General features: G+C 45.9%; 1 protein-coding gene across 4 annotated transcripts in view; it reads left to right on the top strand.

Moving 5' to 3' along the window:
- MRPL11 (mitochondrial ribosomal protein L11) overlaps positions 1-24,556 on the top strand; it is a 42,353-nt gene that overhangs the window by 9,617 nt on the left and 8,180 nt on the right. The window contains exons 1-4 of one of the 4 annotated variants that reach the window (XM_073563232.1): positions 13,669-13,823; positions 15,334-15,458; positions 16,969-17,064; positions 19,730-19,823. In XM_073563232.1, coding sequence (XP_073419333.1) covers positions 15,336-15,458; positions 16,969-17,064; positions 19,730-19,823 — 313 coding nt within the window. In that variant the 5' untranslated portion in view covers positions 13,669-13,823; positions 15,334-15,335. The other 3 variants (XM_073563233.1, XM_073563234.1, XM_073563236.1) reach the window with 3 other exon arrangements.

Genomic DNA, 24,556 nt, shown 5'->3' with positions numbered 1-24,556 from the left:
TGGTATATAGCCCCCCCCCAGCATGGTATGATACATCCCAGCATGGTATATAGCCCCCCCCCAGCATGGTATGATACAGCCCAGCATGGTATGATACAGCCCAGCATGGTATGATACAGCCCAGCATGGTATGATACAGCCCAGCATGGTATGATACATCCCAGCATGGTATATAGCCCCCCCAGCATGGTATGATACAGCCCAGCATGGTATATAGCCCCTCAGCATGATATATAGCCCCTCAGCATGGTATGATACAGCCCAGCATGGTATGATACAGCCCAGCATGGTGTATAGCCCCCCCAGCATGGTATATAGCCCCCCCCAGCATGGCATAATACAGCCCAGCATGGTATATAGCCCCCCCCCCAGCATGGCATAATACAGCCCAGCATGGTATATAGCCCCCCAGCATGGTATGATACAGCCCAGCATGGTATATATCCCCCTCAGCTTGGTATATAGCCCCCCACAGCATGGTATGATACAGCACAGCATGGTATAATACAGCCCAGCATGGTGTATATAGCCCCCCCAGCATGGTATGATACAGCCCAGCATGGTATGATACAGCCCAGCATGGTATATTTGGCTCCCCCAGCATGGTATATAGCCCCCCCAGCATGGTATGAAACAGCACAGCATGGTATATAGCCCCCCCAGCATGGTATAATACAGCCCAGCATGGTATATAGCCCCCCAGCATGGTATAATACAGCCTAGCATGGTATATAGCCCCCCAGTATGGTATATAGCTCCCCCAGCATGGTATGATACAGCACAGCATGGTATATATCCCCCCAGCATGGTATAATACAGCCCAGCATGGTATATAGCCCCCCCAGCATGGTATGATACAGCCCAGCATGGTATATAGCCCCCCCAGCATGGTATATAGCCCCCCCAGCATGGTATATAGCCCCCCAGCATGGTATGATACAGCACAGCATGGTATATAGCCCCCCCAGCATGGTATAATACAGCAGAGCTTGGTATATAGCCCCCCCAGCATGGTATGATACAGCACAGCTTGGTATATAGCCCCCCCAGCATGGTATATAGCCCCCCAGCATGGTATGATACAGCACAGCTTGGTATATAGCCCCCCCAGCATGGTATATAGCCCCCCAGCATGGTATGATACAGCACAGCTTGGTATATAGCCCCCCCAGCATGGTATATAGCCCCCCCAGCATGGTATAATACAGCCCAGCATGGTATATAGCCCCCCCAGCATGGTTTGATATAGCTCAGCATGGTATATAGCCCCTCAGCATGGTATAATACAGCCCAGCATGATATATAGCCCCCCCCAGCATGGTATGATACAGCCCAGCATGGTATATAGCCCCCCCAGCATGGTATAATACAGCCCAGCATGATATATAGCCCCCCCAGCATGGTATGATACAGCCCAGCATGGTATATAGCCCCCCCAGCATGGTATAATACAGCCCAGCATGGTATATAGCCCCCCCAGCATGGTATAATACAGCCCAGCATGATATATAGCCCCCCCAGCATGGTATGATACAGCCCAGCATGGTATATAGCCCCCCCAGCATGGTATAATACAGCCCAGCATGATATATAGCCCCCCCAGCATGGTATAATACAGCCCAGCATGGTATATAGCCCCCCCAGCATGGTATGATACAGCCCAGCATGGTATATAGCCCCCCAGCATGGTATGATACAGCCCAGCTTGGTATATAGCCCCCCCAGCATGGTATGATACAGCCCAGCATGGTATAATACAGCCCAGCATGGTATATAGCCCCCCCAGCATGGTATAATACAGCCCAGCATGGTATATGGCCCCCCCAGCATGGTATAATACAGCCCAGCATGGTATATAGCCCCCCCAGCATGGTATAATTCAGCCCAGCATGGTATATAGCCCCCCCAGCATGGTATATAGCCCCCCAGCATGGTATAATTCAGCCCAGCATGGTATATAACCCCCCAGCATGGTATAATACAGCCCAGCATGGTATATAGCCCCCCAGCATGGTATATAGCCCCCCCAGCATGGTATATAGCCCCCCCAGCATGGTATAATACAGCCCAGCGTGGTATATAGCCCCCCCAGCATGGTATGATACAGCCCAGCTTGGTATATAGCCCCCCCAGCATGGTATAATACAGCCCAGCATGGTATGATACAGCCCAGCATGGTATATAGCCCCCAGCATGGTATAATACAGCCCAGCATGGTATATAGCCCCCAGCATGGTATAATACAGCCCAGCGTGGTATATAGCCCCCAGCATGGTATAATACAGCCCAGCGTGGTATATAGCCCCCCCAGCATGGTATGATACAGCCCAGCTTGGTATATAGCCCCCCCCAGCATGGTATGATACAGCCCAGCATGGTATAATACAGCCAAGCATGGTATATAGCCCCCAGCATGGTATAATACAGCCCAGCATGGTATATAGCCCCCCAGCATGGTATATAGCCCCCCCAGCATGGTATATAGCCCCCCCAGCATGGTATATAGCCCCCCAGCATGGTATATAGCCCCCCAGCATGGTATGATACAGCCCACTAGTGTTTTGGTGCGGTGCGTTGTGATGTGTAACAATCCTGATGCCTCCTGATCCAGATTAGATCCCTATACCTAACATAGGGCGCACTGAGCTGCGTTTGCATCAGGATCAGGAGGCATCAGGTGCACCAACACATATCACAGCACTTACTAATTCACAAAGGACATTAACAAAAAATGCCACAATACAGGGTAAGACTACAACCGAGGAGGAGCCGGGGCCTGATCACAAGAGCTGACAATCTGAGGAAGCAGCAATGCTGAATAACCGTCTACACCGCGTCACACAGGGGAGAATGAGGCCCTCACTGCACAGGCAAAGACCTAGAACGAGGACTGTGGAAAACGGATTTCTATTTAAAACAAAAAGAGCCGTTTAAAGAGCCAAAAGATCCGGCTCTTTATGGTGAGCGGAGGCGGATCACCAAAAAGAGCCGAACTTCCCCTCACTAGCCCGAGCAAGAAAAGCCACTTCCTGGTTACAGCACGCCTTAATCAATACCCCGCCCACAAAGCGCTCGAACCAATCAACAGCGTCCGCTAATCTGCATATACAGTAAAAGAGGGCGTGACTTAACGGCATAAAGCACAGCGTTCTGCGCTCAACCAATGAGGGCTGCCCAGTGAAAACGACAGCTACTTCGACCTATGAGGGATAAGAATAGATTGACGCCGATCTCGATTAACCAATCACAACTGTTTAGACAAAAAAATTGGTTTGTGGTGGATACTGTTTACAGGTAATAGGTATAATAATGGTTGCCGCCATTGTTAACTAAAAACACGACCAGGACGCCATTAAAAGCTAGGAAAATTACAGGAATCAGCACGTTCTTCCTGTTTTTTTTTCTTTTCCTGCAGCTCTTATCAGCTAAGAACCCATTTTACTTCATAAAACTGATTTTAAAGGGGTTTTCCCAGCCTGAGAATGGAGAGATGCCTTTTCCCGTCCCATTCACTTATATAGGAGCTGAGGAAAAGCATGCCCCCTTGTGAAAAGTCCTAGAGGAGCGAGCTTTATATATCAGCAATTTATGGCTTTTTTTTTTTTGTATGCAGGAACACCCCTTTAACCCCTTAGTGACAGAGCCAGTTTGCAGCTTAATGACCGAGCCAATTTTTACAATTCTGACCACTGTCCCTTTATGGGGTTATAACTCTGGAATACTTTAATGGATCCCGCTGATTCTAAGATTGTTTTTTCCTGACATATTTTACTTCATGTTAGTGGTAACATTTCTTCGATAAGTCTTGTGTTTATTTATGAAAAAAACAGAAATATGGCGAAAATTTTGCAATTTTAAATTTTTATGCCCTTAAATCAGAGAGATGTGTCACACAAATTTCTTAATAAATAACATTTCCCACATGTCTACTTTACATCACCACAATTTTGGAAGCAAAATTTTTTTTGTTAGGAAGTTATAAGGGTTAAAAGTTGACCAGCGATTTCTCATTTTTACAAAACCATTTTTTTTAGGGACCACATCATATTTAAAGTCATTTTGAGGGGTGTACATGACAGAAAGTACCCAAAAGTGGCACCATTCTAAAAACTAGACGCCCTAAAGGTGCTCAAAACCACATTCAAGAAGTTTATTAACCCTTTACGTGCTTCACAGGAACTAAAGCAATGTGGAAGGAAAAAATTAACATTTAACTTTTTTTTGCAAAAAAATTTACTTCAGAACCAATTTTTTTTTTATTTTCACAAGTGTTAAAAGAGAAAATCAATCACAGCATTTGTTGTACAATTTCTCCTGAATATGCCGATACCCCATATGTGGGGGTAAACCACTTTTTCAGCACACGGCAGAGCTCGCAAGGGATGGAGCGCCGTTTGACTTTTTCAACGCAGAATTGGCTGGAATTGAGATCGGATGCCATGTTGCGTTCGGAGAGCTTTTAATGTGCCTAAACAGTGGAAACCTCCAACAAGTGACCCCACTTTGGAAACTAGACCCATTAAGGAACTTATCTAGGTGTGTGGTGAGCACTTTGAACCTTCAAGTGCTTCACGGAAGTTTATAACGTAGAGCCGTGAAAATAAAGATCAATTTTTTCCACAAAAATGATCTTTTCGCCCCCAAATTTTTATTTTTACAAGGGTAACAGGAGAAATCATACCCCCACAGTTGTTGTGCGATTTGTCCTGAGTACACTGATACCCCATATGTTGGGGGGAACCACTGTTTGGGCGCATGGGAGAGCTTGGAAGGGAAGGAGTGCCATTTTGGAATGCAGACTTTGATGGAATGGTCTGTGGGCATCATGTTGCGTTTGCAGAGCCCCTGATGGGCCTAAACAGTGGAAACCCCCCACAAGTGACCCCATGTTGGAAATTAGACCCCCCAAGGAGCTTATCTAGATGTGTGGTGAGCACTTTGAACCCTCAAGCGCTTTACAGAAGTTTATAAACGCAGAGCCGTGAAAATAAAGTCTTTTTTTTATTTCCACAAAAGTGATTTTTTTAGACCCCAAAAGTTGGTAAATAGTGGAAACCCCTCAATTCTTGCTCCAACCCTAACCCCAACACACCCCTAACTCTATTCCCAACCCTAACTCTAATCCCAACCCTAATCCCTAATCATAATTCTAACCCTAATCCTAGTTCGCCCTAACCCTAGCCTAACCCTAGCCCAACCCTAACCCTAATGGAAAACTGAAAAAAAAAATATTTTCTTTATTTCGCTATGTTGGCCTAACTAAGGGGGTGCTAAACAGGGGGGTTATGTACTATTTTTTTTATTTTGATCACTATGATAGTTTATCATAGTGATCAAAATGAATGAATGGAATCTGCCAGCCGGAGTCGGCAGATTCCCGGCGGGCGCACTGCGCATGCGCCCGCCATTTTCTTCCGGATCCAAGATGGTGGCGCCCACCGGATAACGCCGGCGGGACGCAGGACCACCGGGAGGGCACCCTGGACCACGGAGAGGTACCGGGGGGGGGGGGGGATCGGGGACCCTAGTTCTCTCTCCTCTGATGTGCGATCACATCAGAGGAAAGAGAAATTTAATGCAAAATCGCGGCTTTTTTTTTTCTTTTTTGCGGTCACCGTTTATAGGGTTAATAACGGCGATCGCAAAAGCGGGGTCGGTAAAAACCGACCGATTCATGTTCTCTGGGGTCTCGGCTACCCCCAGCTGCCGAGACCCCGGAGAAAATCCGATACTGGGGGGCGCTATTCACTTTCTCCAGAGCGCCGTGATTTAGCGGCGCTTTGGTTTAAGTACACTTAATTACCGCCGTTAAAAGGCATATCGGCGGTCGCTAAGGGGTTAAATTTAAAACATGTAGGCGAATGCAAAACGGTGCCGTACAGATTGCAAAGTGACGTGGCAGCTAATGATAGTCAATGAGGTTGGAATCCACGACCACTGTAAAAAAAAAAGGAAAAAAAAGTAAACCGTTGGGTTTGGGCACACAAAGTACACAGAGTATTTACAAGGTGGTCAGAAACTATGAGTTTTGTAGAGGAAATCGCTTTAGGAAACTTTGGGGAGTTTTCACCTGAATTTCTGGTTTACTAAATAGTTTCTTTCTAAGCTTTTTTTGTTGTTGCAGTCTTCTAATATGACGATGCCTAGATTGGAGTGTTTTCCATGAGCAGCCGCTTCATTGAAGTGACATGCACGCTCTTTTCTCCTACCGGAAATTTTCAAACCTCAATGATTGAACAAATGAACAGCAGAAATTAATAGGAAGAGTGTTGAAAGCTTTTTATATGTTATTTTCAGGCCTTTGCACATAGAGTTAAGTCGTAGGTTGGACCGCTTGTAGGTTTAAGTTTGTTGAATGGTCTGAAGCCATTTATGACTTACACACTTTGTGCTGGTACTAGTAAAAAGTGTGTTGGAGTAAGATTATCCTTAATTAAGAGCTCATAGAATGTTAGCGTTGCAAGGGACCTCCAGGGTCCTGTTGTTCAACTCCCAGCTCAATTTAGGATTCACTACACTATCTCAGACAGATGTCTGTCCAGCCTCTGTTTGAAGACTTCCTTTGAAGGAGAACTCACTACCTCTCATGGCAGCCTGTTCCACTCATCTTCATGCTCTTGTAATCGAAAATTGAAAGTTTGCATGATCGCTGCCTCCTAAATTCCCGGCCATCATTACTTCCTCAACCATTTCCTCCCTGTTGGTAAGAATTAGGTCCAATATTGCAGATCCTCTTGTTCTCTCTTCAACCTTTTGAAAGATAAAATTGTCAGCAAAAGAACATAAGAATTTTCTGAACCCATTACTTTAGCCTCCAAGAGATTCCCAACAAATATCTGGATAGTTAAAATTACCCATGATCACTATGTGGTATTCTTTTGAGAACAGTGACATCTGATGTAAAAAGAGTTCATCCACATCTTCAGTCTGTCCAGGTGGCCTATAGTAAACACCTACAATAGTGTCCTTTCTGTTGTTCTCTCCTTGTATTTTTACCCAAACAGTTTCTGCAGAGCTACCAGTCTCTGAAGCTTGGATCTGTTAGGAATCTGGTTTCTGAGACGTCTAGACAGAAACCCAGATTCTCACATGCTGCAGTCTCTTGCCCATCTGCTACAGCAGAAGGGATTGCTGAGGAGATTGTCTCACAACAACTGTCTCCAGAGGCTAAGTCCTTTATTCCATCTATCGGGCATGCTCACCGGACGAGCTCCTATTGGACTTCGGGAGTCAGGTGTTCAGGTCCCGCTCCGGATCCTATTGGCTCTTCCTGGACTCTTGGAGATTTCCGGAAGGTCCCGCGCGCTATAAAAAGTGCGCATGGCCATTCTGCCATGCGCTAGTGTAGCCATACTGCTGCTGTATGTTTGTTGATGGATGCATGGACTGGTGTCTGACTTATTATGAAACCTGTTATGAATGAGTCACCGAAGGAGGAAAAAACAAAAATACAAGCTAAGTCCAGAAATCCGGAGAGGTTGGTAGCAATCAGATTGCAGACCCCTGATCCTATTCACCACAACTAACAGTAGCCGTGGGGGGTTCCTACGGTGCCCTAGACCCCTCGTTCACAGCCGGAGAACTAAATAAGCCTAAAGAAAGAAAGGGGAAATCTAAACTGCCCCAGAGCAGACCCCAAAGCAATAGACAGCCCCCAAAATGTATTGTTGGTGAAAAGCAGATGAAAACACAAACACAGACAGAAAGACAGGTTGAGCAAACGATGGGGCCCAACTAACTAAATAGGAAAGGACAGAAAAGATGCTGGCTGCAATCCACAAAAAACCCTACCAAAAATGTCCCAACCGTCTGATAGGGAAAAAGGCCCTGAAGTCGCTAGACTTCAAAATCACTATATCAGCACTCAGGTATATTCTGAAAACAGAGCAAAGAGATAAACTGATCAGAGACAAAAATGGAGCTCAGCCCGTCCCAACAAAGGCAGGCTGAACACAAAACACGAAGCAAACAGACAAAATCTCATGGAAAAATAAGAGAGCAAAAACTTAGCTTTCAGTAGACAGGACTAACTGGTTGCAAGAGCTCAGAGCAGAAAGGATCAGAGCGTCGGCTGCCTTATATCCACTCAGTGATTCCGGGTGTCCAATCGGGCTCCACCTGTTCAGATGACAGGTTCTTCTCAACCCAATTAATTTCACTACCTCTCTTCACCAGCAGAGGGAGTTCATCAGACATCAACGGTGAAGGGGAAAATGAACTCACAACAGAAACCACTACTCTATGATACTACGCATGTGTGAGTGTTTGTGTTAGTGCCAGTACCCAGCGCCAGTGCGTTATGCTCCATACTACAGCAGCCTAAGCGTCAGCATTGCGCCTGCTAGTCAGCAGTGTCTTTGCAGCGGCTCTGCTATAGCTGTGCTGCAGTTGCAGCTTCTAGTGGCGTTCGCGGTTGCGACGCCTTGCACACATTTCCAGTAGGTCCTTACGGAGTTAGTATCGCTACCTTGTGTTTCGCCAGTGACCGCATACCGCGTGTGTTGCGCTGAGATTCTGTGTCCTGAACAGACTCAGCGTCTTTTTGTGTTACCATTTATAATTACAGCTCTGTGAGCTCAACAGAGTTTGTTCAAGTGCACTTGGTGACGCACGTAAACCTGTGCACTCTACCGCCTATAGCTCTGCCACCACCTAGCAGCGGTCGTTCCATCTACCGCACGGTGGACCCCGAGTGGCGAAGGCACTTTATTTATATTTTTATTTTACTGTCTTCCGCCGCTCCTAACATTACACTAGCGCCAGGGTCTGACTAGTGATGGCAGAACAGCAGCAGCTCCTGCAGTGCATTAAGCAGCTTGGCGACCGGGTGGCCGCTCTTGAGAAGTCTCTCTCTGCTGCTCAAGCCACTGATGCTGCTGTCCAGGCGTTAGCGGATGCAGTAGCGTGTTTGTCCATGTCCACCCTTGCGCTGACAGTTACCCGCCTCCCTTTGCCTGATAAGTTTTCCGGGGATGGTGCCTCCTGTAGGGGTTTTATCAGCCAGTGCTCTATCCATTTGGAGCTGCAGACTGCACAATTCCCTACGGAACGGGCCAAGGTGGCATTCATAATATCCCTACTGTCGGGCAAGGCCCTGGAATGGGCAACGCCGTTATGGGAGCGTGGTGATCCCGATATACGAACCGCAGCGCACCTGCTGATGGCCATCAAGCAGGTTTTCCTTGGTCCACGGGTCACGCACGACACCTCCCTGCAGCTACTCGCACTCACTCAGGGATCTCGCTCGGTGAGCCAGTATGCCGTACGTTTTCGCACACTGGCGTCCGAGTTGGAGTGGACTGATAGGGCCCTTATCCCTGTCTTTTGGAAAGGGTTAGTGGAGCATGTGAATGACGCTCTTTCTACCAGAGAGATTCCTACGACCTTGGAAGAGTTGATTTCCATCTCCTCGCGCATTGACCTCCGTTTTTCGGAGCGCAGCTTAGAGCGTGCTCACTCAAAACGGAAGGGTACTCCTTTCCCCAAATTTTTTGAGCCGCTGGAGCCACCTGAGCCTGAGGTCCTACCTCCTGAGCCCATGGAGGTGTCTCGTACCGATTTTAATACGGACTCAGACCAGGAATCTGTTTGCGGTTGTCACCACGTATGTGCAGTTTCTCCGGAAGCCAGCTCCCCGCAATGGTGTGAGTCTGAGCTGGTTGTCGAGACCTTTGTCCCTCCTCATCTTAGGGCTCAGGTACTCTCTTGGGCGCATGCATCCAATGCGTCTCACCACCGAGGCTACATGTCCGTCTCGAAGCTCTTGGCCGGAGCATATTGGTGGCTTCATAGGGCTCGGGATGTTAAGAGGTTTATTCAGGCATGTACCTCTTGTGCTCAGCATAGCCTCTCTAGGCGGAGTGGGGCGACGACCGTCGATACACGGCGGCGTGCCACGGCCACTCCCGCCTTTCCCAGATTTCCCTCCTGAAACCGGGCGACCTTGCCTCCGATGGTATCTTCCATGTGTCCCGGGTTACCATGTCACCTACCAGGACACCAAGCTCGTCTATAGGCAAGTTTGAGCCCTGTGCCACCTCTAGGCACAGGGTGATGGATCGGAGGGTTCAGGGAGGGGGGGCCCTAGGAGGGGGGGTAATGTTAGGAATCTGGTTTCTGACACGTCTAGACAGAAACCCAGATTCTCACATGCTGCAGTCTCTTGCCCATCTGCTGCAGCAGAAGGGATTGCTGAGGAGATTGTCTCACAACTGTCTCCAGAGGCCAAGTCCTTTATTCCATCTATCGGGCATGCTCACGGGACGAGCTCCTATTGGACTTCGGGAGTCAGGTGCTCAGGTCCCGCTCCGGATCCTATTGGCTCTTCCTGGACTCTTGGAGATTTCCGGAAGGTCCCGTGCGCTATAAAAAGTGCGCATGGCCGTTCCGCCATGCGCTAGTGTAACCATACTGCTGCTGTATGTTTGTTGATGGATGCATGGACTGGTGTCTGACTTATTATGAAACCCCTACCCTCTGATACTACACATGTGAGTGTTTGTGTTATTGCCAGTACCCAACGCCAAGCGCTAGCGCGTTATGCTCCATACTACAGCAGCCTAAGCGTCAGCATTGCGCCTGCTAGTCAGCAGTATCTTTGCAGCGGCTCTGCTATAGCCGCGCTGCAGTTGCAGCTTCTAGTGGCGTTCGCGGTTGCGACGCCTTGCACACGTTTCCGGTAGGTCCTTACGGAGTTAGTATCGCTACCTTGTGTTTCTCCGGTGACCGCATACCGTGTGTGTTGCGCTGAGATTCTGTGTCCTGAACAGACTCAGCGTCTTTTTGTGTTACCATTTATAATTACAGCTCTGTGGGCTCAACAGAGTTTGCTCAAGTGCACTTGGTGACGCACTTAAACCTGTGCACTCTACCGCCTATAGCTCTGCCACCACCTAGCAGCGGTCGTTCCATCTACCGCACGGTGGACCCCGAGTGGCGAAGGCACTTTATTTATATTTTTATTTTAGTGTCTTCCGCCACTCCTAACAGGATCTCTGTGGAGATATACATTTTCTAACATACAGTGGGTACAGAAAGTATTCAGACCCCTTTAAATTTTTCATTCTTTGTTTCATTGCAGCCATTTGGTAAATGTCAAGTTTTTTTTCTCATTAATGTACACTCTGAACCCCATCTTGACTGAAAAAAAAGAAATGTAGAAATTCTTGTGGTCCCAAACATCTTTCATTGAAGGATTATGGAGGCCACTGTGCTCTTCGGAACCTTGAGTGCTGCAGAAATTCTTTTGAAACCTTGGCCAGGTCTATACCTTGCCACAATTCTGTCTTTGAGTTCCTTGGCCAGTTCCTTTGACCTCATGATTCTCATTTGGTCTGACATGCTCTGTGAGCTGTGAGGTCTTATATAGTCAGGTGTGTGCCTTTACAAATCAAGTCCTATCAGTTTAATTAAACACAGCTGGACTCCAATGAAGGAGTAGAACCATCTCAATGAGGATCACAAGGAAATGGACAGCATGTGACTTATATATGAGTGTCTGAGCAAAGGGTCTGAATACTTATGACCATGTGATATTTCAGGTTTTCTTTTTTAATAAATTTGCAAAAAGTTCTACATTTCTGTTTTTTTTTCTCCATCAAGATGGGGTGCAGAGTGTACATTAATGAGAAAAAAAATGTACTTTTTTGAATTTACCAAATGGATGCAATGAAACAAAGAGTGAAAAATTTAAAGGGGTCTGAATACTTTCCGTACCCTCTGTACAATGTGACACATCCGCTCCTCTTGTTAATCCTGTTTCTAATAAATAAATTGTAAATAAATTGCACACTGTAGTGTCGGACTGAGGTTCCAAGAGCCCACTAGTAACATAAACTCCAGGTCCCCACTTTTGCGCTAAATGCAAATATGACATTACCCTCATTCACAAATTTCTATAGTAATAAACTGGGCTAACTGTTAAATTTATAAGATGCTGCCTTTGTCTGTATATGGTGAATCAAGTGTAATGTGCCAAGGACTGGTCATATAAGAGGGTGGGGGCCCACCGGAGGATTCTCCTGTTCTCCAGTTGTCCAGTCCAAGCCTGAGTAACACGCATAATGATCTCAGGGAAAGGTGCTGGGAAAATAGAAGTGCTGCAAAACCATTGCACAAAATAGCTGTCAATGTTTGGACACGTCAAGCTGAGAACCACCGCTTTTTCCCCAATAGGGTTTGTCTAGTAAAAACAAGTTATAACTAATCCACAGGATAGGTGATTCACTGATCGGTGGCAGTCTGACTGCTGGGACCTGCAGCAATCGTCACTTTTGTCATGATTAGCATGGAGTGACAGTGATAGACATCCGGTCCGTTCATTAATTCCCAATGCGGCTGCTGAGCGCAGTGCTCAGCTTTTTCCGACAGCCCCAAAGAGAATGAAAAGAGCAGCGATGGGGCACACGCACTGCCAAGCCATTCCAAAAAGGCTAAAAGTGGCCCGTTCTGCAGCTCCCAGTAGTCGGACCCCCACCGATCAATCACTTATCGCCTATCCCGCTAATGGGAGATAATTGTTTTCACTGGACAAACCCCTTTAATTACCGTACAAGTGTTTGGCAGTTATGGAAACAGCATAGAAAAGTGAAGAACCCGAGCTTTTCCTATTTTTTTTTTTTTTTTTTTTCAGTGCAGGTTCACACAATTCTTGTTTCCATATGTGTATTGACTTTTTCAACTTTTGCCCCATATAACCATTTCCTCTTTAACCCCTTCCCTTCTGAACTAGTTTAATTTTTGCGCTTTTATGGGGGGGGGGGTGGTTCTCTCTCCTTTTTTAATTTCTTTTTATATTCTCGGGACAAGTTTTAGCTTTGAATGACACCATTCAATGTACTAAAAAAAAAATATATATATATTTCAAGTGAGGTGAAAACGTGACCCCCCCCCCCCCCCTTCCCATCAGTCCGCAATTTCACCATTTTTTTAACATTATTTTTACAATATTCAATGTGTGGCATAAATAATGACCTATATGTAGAAGTTTGGTATCGTCATAATCGTACTGTCCTGAAGATTCACATTACTGGGTCATTTTTACTACAAAATAAATACTGTACAAATTTAACCCCCCAAAAACAATTACAGAACTGCATTTGTATTTTTACCCATTTTACATCACTTGGAAAGTCTTGTAAAGAAACTTTTATGGTAAAGTCAATAGCGCCATTCAAAACTACAAATTGTCCTATGAAAAAAAACAAGCCCTCCTACAGCTATGTCAACAGAATAATTGAACAAAAAATATGGACCTTTAGAGGGAGCCTTCTTCCAAGAAACATAACTTTTTCAAATATGGGAAGAAAAAAATGGAGAGTGCATAAAAGGGAAAAAAAAAACCAAAAACCCAGTCATGAAGAGGTAAATGCTGATTCTGCCATTCTGGGAGAAGGTTCCATGCTCGTCTGCGTGTGTTGTGTTCTTTATACACTCGCCTCTGTGTTTCATCCCTGTGACCACAGATGGACTACAACAAAATGTCTCCTTCCCGGGGACACTTACACGGAATGTTACTTCCACACAGTACTCCCCCCTACTTGCCACAGCCACAATCTCTATTTCGACCAATAGGAAGTGGAGGCGGGATTTGTGTTAGACACTATGGTCCAATGAGAAGCGAGTATTCTACAGTCTGTCTCTCGTCGCCCGATTTAATAGGCGCAAGGTGATTGTTTCGGTTCCGCCCACTTTTCTTTGCAGCCAGTGAGGTTTGTGTGTCAGAAGAGCCGTTCTGTGTGTCACATGTGTTTGAAGGTCGGAGGGTGTACGTGCGGGGCGGCGGCGCAGACGTGGTAATTGAGACCCCGGCTTCCGGTAGTCAGGTAGGCCTGAGGTAACTTATTGTAATCTGGTAGCTGTGTGGTGCTTGGGACAGTGATGGAAGCAGATGTGTTAGACCGCCGACGTTACTGCGCAGTTAGGGGGCATGGAGAGACGTTCAGGAAGACTTCACCCCATGCATTAATGTCTGCAGGGTATGTTATCCACTACCCCAGGGACCCCCACTGATCTGGAGACTGGTGTCCTGCATAGCCTCTCTGGAGTATTAGTGTGTGACCTCTGCTGCTTTCATTGACTATGGGACTGTTTAATCTAGCAGAGTACTGCATTAGGCAGTGCGTGTGCGCCTCGCTGTGACTCCACACAGGCTCTGCAGAGTACAGCTCTCAGGATGCAGAGGCCTGATAATGAAATCACTTGGGGACTGATGTACCGATTATTACACACATCCTTCTTTGGCTAGGGGTACCAGTAGTGTAAATCGTTTCACAGTACCCGGTACAATAGGTCAATACAGTGATCTGTGACCGCCGGATGATTACCGCTTCCTTCCTGACGGCATCCTCGGCGCTCTTGATTATCCGGCGTGGTGTCACTTCACACGGTGTGTCATGCTGCAGTATAAAGTAGAGGTGCTGATGGCGTCAGTAGGAGACAATTTTCCAGCCTCTGTGCAGCAGCCACGAGTCACTGTTGTGGCCAATGGATATGGTCATGTGAATGACTCTGTACTGTCTAGAAAGGGGATTATTTACGATTTTGGAAAAACCCTTTAAAAGGGTATTTATCATCTTTAGGGTCTTGCCAGGTAGATGAGATTAGATGCATCCTAGTAGTGTCCTTTTACAGCTATCCCCACTTATGTGATAACTTCTCAACCAAGCCAGGGGGACACGGAACGCAACTGAGCGCTCCTGTCCTAGTGGGGGACTTATCGCCCGGGTTCCCAAGTATTAAGACTTATGAAATGTCAAGAAGTTCTCTGAATGCTCAGTTCCTCTTTTCTAATTCATAGTAAGGGTATGTGCACACGCTGCGGTTTTGGCCCTGCAGAACTGCAGCAGTTCCGGCTCCGCAGACATGGTACTTTACCATGTTAGCCTATGGGTTTTCAAAACCGCAGTGCTCACGCTGCGGTTTTTTACCTGCGGAAAAGCTGCGTTTTTTTTTTTCCGCAGCATGTCAATTGTTTCTGCAGATTCTGCTGCGGTTTCACACCTTTAACATAGTAGAGGTGTGAAACCGCAGAGCAAAACCGCAGGTCACTTTACCTGCGTTTCCGCAGGAAAAAAACCCGCAGCAGAATCCGCAGCGTGTGCACTCACCCTAAGGCAGAGGCTACCTGGCAGCTTTGGCTGTGGTGCGTGTCGCTCGGCCACAGTTCGCTTGGTGCCTCTGTTACATCGCAGCGCTATACAAGTGAATGGGGGTCACATTGCGTCTATAACAAGCAGGTCACAAAAAGTTCAACCGCATCAGCTTTCTTCCAACTCTCTTGTCGTGGTCTCGATACAACTGGATTTGTGTACAATCTTTTTTTTTTTGTTGCAGATATGTCTAAGGCTTCCCGCGCAGTGAAAGCTGTGAAGAAAACTGATGTCGCTGGTGTGATTCGAGCATTGGTGGGAGCTGGACAGGCGGTACCAGGGCCTCCTTTGGGACCCACCTTAGGACAGGTCTGCAGGTCTCCTGTATATATTTTATGTGACCATTGTCTAGTTACTATTTTTGAATGTAAGTGGGAAGTCTAGTGAATTCAGCAGATGGGTCGCGCTCTACCATGTGCCACACATTGGCCACTGCATTTCCATGATGGCTCCTCAAGAACATTAAACGTTCAGAGAAGCTTTGTCCTTTTCCATCTGCGCTTGGGTATCATCAACTCTTGCATAGACATAAGTCTCCCACTCTACTGATCTGTGCGGTTCCCATCCATATTTGATGACGGGAATATCTCTGTAAAAGACTTATCCCAGTCCTTGACATCATAGAAGTGGGGAAGGGGTCTCATTTTAGTATATGACCTCGTTTAGACATCAGTGACTTTTCTCATACAGATTTTCATCAGTGTTTTTAGATCAGATTACTAAGTGTGTAGAGGGTGCCTGGTGCTACTTAAAGGGTTCTCTCAGCCTTTGACAGGTCACTTTCATAGGGAGATGCCTTTCATTAACCTGGAGCTGCACTGGGAGAAGCCATCCAGTATTGGTGCTGGACTAGTCTCTGGCTATGGTTTGGGCAACATGAATCAGGTGACAGATTCCCTTCTATGGGAGTTACACATACAGTGTAGAACAGCTGCCCTCAGTTGTATTCACAAACGTTTCTGTGTGGCCGGGACCTAGAAGCAGTTGTTAACATCTTGGTTGTGAAAGGCAGAGATGTAAATAATCTAAAGAAATTGTCCCACACTCGACAGAAAAATCCACCTGCACATTTTTGTTCAACACAGACTTAAAGAGAATCTGTCACCAGGTTTTTGCTATGTAATCTGAAACTAGCATGATATAGAGGCAGAGTACCTGATTCCAGTGATGTGTCACTTACTGGGCTGTGTTTTCCTTTTTAATAACATCAGTGTTCTATTAGCAGGAGATTAGGAGATTATCACTACAGGACTACGTGTGTCGCACCTTCTTTTACGACCCCACCGCTGATTGGCTGCTTTCTGCGTGCATTGTATATTAACAAAAAGCTGCCAATGAATGGTGTGGGCAGAGTTATAGAGGGCTCAGCATTCTGTGGGCTCTGTTACATCTGCAGCAGAGAAAACTGTAACTGTGCTACAACTGCTGCACCCAGGAAACAAAGTGATGCTTCGCTGGAATCGTGTTCTCTGCCCCTACATCGTGCTGATCTTTGATTACATAGCAAAACCTTCCGACCCCTTTAACGCCTCCATTGAAAGGGAGGGGGACTTTTGGTAATTTTAGCAATTTTGTTAAAGTTACAGCTATCATTTGGGAAGGATTGATGAATGGTGTGGTGTACTGTGTATGGGAGCATCTTATCAGATCCTTTGTTCTCCTTGAAAGAAAACATACAGATTTGAAGACTTTGGCTCAACGAAAATGTGGCCATTGACAGTCTAGTATGCCACTTTTTAGCATGTGTTATATACGGTAGATACTTTGTGTTAACTGGAAAATTCTCGGACAAGTTAACAAAAAAGTGTTTCTTTGATAGAGAGGTATCCCGATCGGTCAATTTTGTAAGGAGTTCAATGAGAGGACCAAAGACATCATTGATGGAGTGCCCTTGAGAGTGAAGATTCATGTTAATGTGAGTGTCTATAACAAACGTTTCCTTCTATTTCCCATTCTTCTTTTAGTGAAATGTTACTTGCTTTTGAGTCCAAATCTGCTTCTGTCACATTGTCTTGCTATGCTAGGCTCAGCTGACTTTCATCAAATGTGTATAGGACGCTTGGAAACAAAGTTGGCTGAACCTGCAGATCAATCATCTGACCTGTATGGGGGGGGAGGTGTCTCCCGACTGTCAACAGATGATATGGGTGGGGGAGATGGAAAGAAGGATCAGGCAGTTATTGGTGATTAGCAAACATGCTCGGATAAGGCGTTATCTGAGCATGCTCGTGTGCTAACAGAGTGTATGTGGCGTGCTCAAAAAATGTATTTGAGTCACCGCGGCTGCATGTGTTGGCCTAAATTTCTTGTAATGGACTCGCTGACCTAAAGGTGCGCATTTAGCAGTTGTTTTTATATTTTACAATTTACAGTATAAGTTGCTTTGGTGACCCTTAGTATAATTTCCTAAACTGAGTTAATATTCAAAGGATATGCTATATCAATGAATATTAGAAATAAATATTTAGTCTTTTTTATTTATTTATTTTTAAGCAAAGGAGCCTTTAAAGCGAACCTGTCACTAGGTTTGGCCGATATAAGATACGTCCGCTGCCTTTCAAGGCTTATCTACAGCATTCTATAATGCTGTAGATAAGCCCCCCCCCCGATCTGACCTGCAAGAGAAGGAAAAATAAGTTTTATTATACTCACCCGGGGCCGGTCCGTTCTGATGAGTGTCGCAGGTCTTGGTCTGGCGCCTCACATCTTCTTGCGATGCCGCCTCCTGCTTGCTTCATGGCTCCCTGGCATCGTGCGCAGGCGTACTTATCTGCCCTGTTGAGGGCAGAGCAAAGTACTGCAGAGCGCAGGCGCCAGGAAAGGTCAGAGGCGCAGGCCCCTTTGTGACGGGGACACCATTGTGACTATCTCTTATCATGTAAGCGCCCTTTCAGTCTTTTCTTATATCGGACCTTGGATATATAGTCAGCTTCACACTTGTGACAGTCTACACTGTTAGTCCGTACTTTATATTTTGTTATGCTGGTGTTGGTTCCTGATATATAGGTTTCTATGGATAGAAGTGCAAGCTATGCTTGCTTTAATTGCATTATTTCAGCATACTTACTTTAAATCCTGGATATATCAATTATCATCACTCTTCTTTTCATTGGGCAACGCGTAATATGGCTCCCTGTTTGGGCAGCAGTATCCCTGGTATTGTTTTTGTATGTATATTTTGGTTTATTTATAATAAAAATTTATATTTGGCAATTTATACTGTGCGTTCTCTGTGGTGATTCAATATTGTATAGTTGCACACATTTTAGCTCTACCTCTTGCATAAGTGAAAATATGCTGTATTTTTTCAAAGTACCACAAATGCTGGTGCAAGAAGTAGCATAGGAAAAGATGAGAACACAAAAATGTTTAAATTTGTTGCCATTGTCAGGGGTCAATTCTGTTGCAATGTTAAAATAATGTTACATTGCACACAGGTTTTGTGTGCAATGCTGCCAGGGGTCCGGCATTGGGGGCAGGCAAACTAGGCATTTGCTTAGGACCCCACTCCACCAGGGGCCCCCAGCCAGTGGCATGCTGCTAATGGCACACCACGCCACGCGGCTGCTATAGGGCCCGTGAGTCAGGGAAGCCCGGTGCCAGCGCCGGCTATGCATCATAGATGCTGATACAGTTGAAAATTATGATGGTGGAGAGAGTCGTGTGACGCTCCCTCTGCGTCTGACGCAGCGGGCGCAGTGATGTCTGTTCATCGCTCGCCGCACTGCTGAGGAGCCACACTGCAGACACTGGAGCAGTGGGGGAATTGGGAGAGGTGAGAATTTTGGCCGTAATACTGAAGGATTTGGGGGGCTGCATTGTACTCTAGCAAAGGCTATAGCCTGTGTATTATACTGTATGTACTATGTGGGGACTGCATTATACTAAATGAGCAAAATGCTCCCTATTCATCAACTGATTGGATTGTTTATGAAATTCTTGTTCTCAGCAGCACCTCGCCAGGTGTAAACTGCAGCTGATAATCTGCAGATTGATCTATTAGTGATCGTTCTGTGTCCATCATTCTTCCTCAGCCGGTGTGAAGAGGCCAGGAAACAAGCAAACGACTTCAATATTGTCGATCACACTTGTTTAACGGCCTCAACTCGGTGCATGTAAATACAACCAAAATGTGATGGTGCAATATGTGAGCATTTGGGGCCCCACTTTAATCTTTTGCCCAGGGACCCACTTGCTGCTACCCAAACCACGCACAGCATGAATCATAGCCTGGCTTTGAGATGACAGACAAGTGTGTTTTTCTCTGAATTGCTGGCCATGTAGTTAGAAGCTGTGGCCGTAGACCATAGCCAGAGACGAGACTAGTCCGGTGCTGCCCAAGCCGACTCGTCGCACTATATCTCTCCTGAAATGCCAGAGATAAAAACATACCTGTTGCAATTGTGCAGCCAGGCTTTGTTTTATGGTCAAAAAAAGTTAAAGTCCAGCTCAAGGAATAAAATGGTAAAGTTTTATCTAAAAAATCCAGTAAAAAAACAATTGTTCAAAAAATTCAATTAATTCAGTGCGTTGAATAATCTAAAGACAAATTAGAAATATAATTAATTTTTTTTGTGTAGCCTGACAGAACATATGAAATGAAGATTGGACAACCACCTGTGTCTTACTACCTAAAAGCTGCTGCAGGAATTGAAAAAGGGGCATCAAAGACAGGTTTGTAGTAATAAATACGTGTGGAATACTGAAATGAGGATTGATTACATGATGCCGCTGTCGGTGACGTTCTGGAGGACTGACTAAAGGCGCCAGTACCCATGAGATCTCTGTGGACTGAACACTTGTCCAGATAACCACTAGCTCCTCCACATAAATGCATGAAATGTAGACTACCCGATGCTTGTCTCCCCAACATCATCTGGTTGTCCGTGCCCCCTAATATTTGCTAGTTTAGATTACTTTTTAATCTAATGTGTATAGGGAACTCTGGCGCTACTAAGGGAGAATTGGCTAAAAAGTGATCGGCTCCCCAGCAGTAGAATTAGTGCACAGGACGTCAAAAATGGATTCCTGAACTTGGTAAGTAAAAAATAAGACCTTCAGTAAGAAATGGCTTACGTGCCTGTCTGAATAATGTCTCGCATAATACTGCTGTGGAAAGCTGTGCCATGACCTTGGGCACAGAATACCCCTGTAAATAGGTTTTTAATTGGTTCTTTTAACTCTATCCTTTTAAGTAAAAAAATGGTCAAATCGGCTGCTTCATGGAAGCCTCTCCACAATCTCCTGGTCTTTAACAGGCTGCAGCAGACACATGTGCATGTGACCGCTGTAACCATTTATTAGGCATCAAAGCTAAGCCTTGTTAGCGGAAGCAGTAACTTGTGCTGTAGTTGTGGCGTCACGGATGCAGCTTGTCAACAAAGACTGAAGCAGTGGCTGAGAGGCATCCCTGGCACTTGGTCATTTTTGGCGCATAAAGTGCGAGCAACAAGTGTTGCCAGCTTGGAATCCCATCACTTTCCAAGAGAGAAGCCGCAAGGAAGCTTCTTTGAGGTGCTCGAACAGAAATGACAGGCCCTCAGTACCAGGTTGAGGTCCTCACTAGGCACAGGAGGTCAGTAAAGAGGAACAGAGTGAGCTTGGTAGGAAGGTTTTTGACCTGCAAAGAGGAACAGAGTGAGCTTGGTAGGAAGGTTTTTGACCTGAGATTTCGATGCCAGGTTCCTTTTGAAAAAGGATGAGCAGTGTCGAATGTGAGAGGAGTTGAGAGAAGGAAGTCGGAGCAATCCAGTTGCATTCAAACCATCAGAAAAAGGCTTTCCAAGTGAGATGGTATATATGAAATAAGGAGGGCTTCCATCCTTTTTTTCATGGTCTAGATTTACTGATCAGAGAGGCGAGAAGAAGAGTTCCTTGTACCAGGACCTTCTGGTCCAATTTGGAGCCACAAAGAAAACTGGAAGTCCTACTGCCTTGATGAGAAGCCTCAAGCAGATGAAGGAATAAAAATGTAGGGAAGGACAAATTGCAGTCATGGGTTCACCATAGGGTTAGACGTAATGACTAGAGAATAGCAGATTCTGGACACAAATTGTGTGGGACATTGTGATTCGTCCTGTATGCCATCAGGTTGACATCAGAGATGCCCCGTCACAAACCAATCTAGTGAAGACATCTGGATGAAGGGACCAGTGTCCTGTGGATAGTTGATCGCAGCTGATGTAGTCATCAGGCAAGTTGTCTATTCCAGGAATGTGAACTGCTGAAATCAGCTGGACTCCTTGTTCCACCTATGCTAGGATTGGAGAGGCCTCTGACATGGCCGACCGGCTCTCTGTTGGTTTGTATGGAAATTGGGAGACCCAGAAGCTTGTGCTGCAATTTGAGAAGAGACAGCCTGATGACTGAGCGCCAGGATATTGATAGGCATGCGGGTTTCTTGATGATTCCAGCTTCCCTGAACCATGAGGTGGATAAATACTCCTCCCTAACCCAAGTGACTGCCATCTTTGCTCACTAATTGCCAGGGAATGAGGAGCAAGGAGTATCCCTGCCCCAATTGGAAATGTAGAGAGCCACCATGAGAAGGGCTGTCTAACCAGTGAAGGGAGGAGGACAGGGGCATCCAGACATAGAGGAGACTTGTTCCTTATAGAAAGGAGAACCAGCTGGAGTGTCCTGCATCTGAGCAATGGGGTTGGCTTCTAGAGAGGCTATTAAGTGGAGAGGGTGAAATGAAAGGCTCCTCTGGATCAGAACAACTGTGTGGACTGTCCTTTCCTAGTGTTTTTTGAATTCTTTTCAGCATGGCGATGTCTAATATCCCTAGTAAAATAAGATGCTGAGACAGGATCAGGGAGGGTTTGTGTCATTTTATCCAACCAAAACCATTTCAGGGTCTTGAAGAGGGAGCCTTGATGAGAATGTTGTCCAGGTAGGGGATGACCACAATTCCCTTGGCATACAGATGGCCCAGGATCGCAGCTACGATCTTCATGAATCGATCAGGCGCTGTGGCTAGCCAGAAGAGAAAAGTAACAAATTGAAAATGGGCATTCTAGACCACAAACTAGAGAAGCCTCTGGTGAGGGGGTAAACATGGGGATGCACGGATACAGGTTATGGATATCCTCAGGAAAGGAACTTGCTGTGTTCCATAGATCTTGAAGTGCTAAGAAGCACTTGTTTAAGAAAGTTCAGATCCAAGATGGCTCTGCTGGACCAATCTTTCATTCGAATCAAAGTGATTTCAATAAAGCCAAACTATTGCAGAGGTAGGTGGAGAACGGTCTTGTATCCTAATGAGATGATCTTCCTAACCCAGGTTTCTGACTGTGGAGAGCCAAACGTCCCAGAAAATATGACCACTCACTTGATAGGAGGTTCCAGGTGCCTGCAGTGAAGAAAAAAAAATAATTCTTGCCAACAAAATTTTGTTTTGGCCCCAGATTTTACAATTTCACACTGGGAAATGGGTAAAAATGGCACCAAAATTTGTCCCCCAATTTCTGCTGCATGTGGAAATACCCCAGTGGCTGTACAGTACTGCTTAGCCAGACAGATTTGGAAGGGACAGAGCACTATTGGCCTCCTGAGGCGCCGATTTTCCTAGAATAGTTTGCGGACTCCATATACAGAGCCACCAAGTGCAAGAAAAGCAGAATTCTCCCTCCCTCAAGTGACACCCCCCCCATTTTGGAATATATATACCCCTTCTGGGAATTTATCTGCAGGTGCAGTGATGATTTTGACTCCATGGGTGTTTTCCAGAAACAAGCACCAGTGGATGTTGCTGAGTGAAAATTGCAAACTGCCATTGTAGTGACCAGTGCGTTGCAGTCACCAGTACATTATGCCCAGCTCATGCTTCTGGTGACACGCACCCGTAAATTAGGCGAGCTTTCATCGCTAAACATGTGGCCGCTAACTGCAGTTTAGAAACACTGGGGGTCATAAGGGAATTAGCTGGAAGTGCAGAGTTAGCTGGATTTCCTTTGGGGGCCGAGGAGCCATAGCTCTTTACCAGAGCCTTTGTGCTACCTGTAACACGGAAGCCCTATATATTTCCATTGACAGATGACGGACCTGAGTGGGGACTTTTCCATATTTCGGCCGACAGTCGTAAAGACTTGTCTTTTGCAGGATTTTTTTTTTTTTTATTGGTAACATTTTCGGGCACAGGACATTTATTTTGATCGTTCTCTATTCCAATTTTTGGAAGGCAGAATGAACTTAAAAACATTAATTCAGGAATTGTGTGTTTTTTTTTTTTTTTTTTTTGTTTTTGTTTTTGCCATTCCGCGCATGGTAAATTTGTTAAGGCCGCCTTTTTCTTTGTGTCAGTACGATTACAGCGATACCACATTTATATTGCGGTTTTTATGTTTTTGCGCATTTACACTAAGTGTTTTATAGAAAAAATGATTATTCTTGCATCGCTTTATTCTGAGCGCTATAAATTTTTTATTTTTTTTAATTTTTCCTGAGTAGATGTTATGAGGTAGTGACCCAAGCAAGTTCAAAACAAAAAAGTTTTTAATGTCCAACAAAACTCACTCAGTACACAGCACGCTGTATCTTCTGGATCGCAGCCGGGTAAACAAAACGCCAGTCCAAGGCAGTTGCTGTGAGCGACGTACTGCCAGGTATACAGGAAGGGTTGCCAGTCCCTTTGGCTCCGCTGGCCCTGTGTTATCTCACACAGGGCATGCTTTGCAGATCACCTGCCCTGTTTCCTCTCCAGAGCAACACTGACCAAATCAATCCTCCCTGTAGGGTTTTTTTTTCCTTTTCCAACCTGTGGCCATAGGCCAGTCATAAGACCTGGGCTGGAGGAAACGGACCGGACCCCACTACCGTGCTGCAGTCCGTTTAAAAAATAAAAGCCCATATCGGGTTTTCCTAAACGAACTCCTTGGTCCAAATAGCTTGACCAGGTTCGAACTTACTTCTATTCTGCCCTGCGAGTCACAGGCCCATTGCTGTGATCACAAGGCACTCCAGCGGATCTAATACATTTCAGAGCACATCCTGGGGGACACATAGCGACCCTCACATGTCATTGGTCACTGCCTCACATACCCCCCCCCCCGTTCAAACTTGTGGAGTTGAACATTTGTTACCACACAGGGGGCCCCCGTGACAGTGCATCCGCATTTCCCTGTGATTTCCCCGCCCAATGTTCCACTGAGAAGCTGAAGTTTTGTAGGGACAGGAACCATCTGGTGACTCGGGCATTCCTCTCTTTTTGCATTTCTCATCCAGACGAGGGGTGAATGGTCCGTTACCAACCGAAACTGACGTCCCAGCAAATAGTAGCGCAAGGCCCATTTAATCGCCAAGCTCTCCTTCTCCACTACGCTATAATAATTTTTTTTTTGCCGGGGTCAGCTTCCGGCTCAAATAGGTGACTGGATGCTCATCCCCGTTCACCTCTTGCGACAGCA

Source organism: Dendrobates tinctorius, unplaced genomic scaffold, assembly GCF_039654945.1.
Source record: "Dendrobates tinctorius isolate UK_male_01 unplaced genomic scaffold, ASM3965494v1 ptg000384l, whole genome shotgun sequence".
NCBI classification, from domain to species: Eukaryota; Metazoa; Chordata; class Amphibia; order Anura; family Dendrobatidae; genus Dendrobates; species Dendrobates tinctorius.
This window is presented reverse-complemented; position numbering and strand designations above follow the sequence as displayed.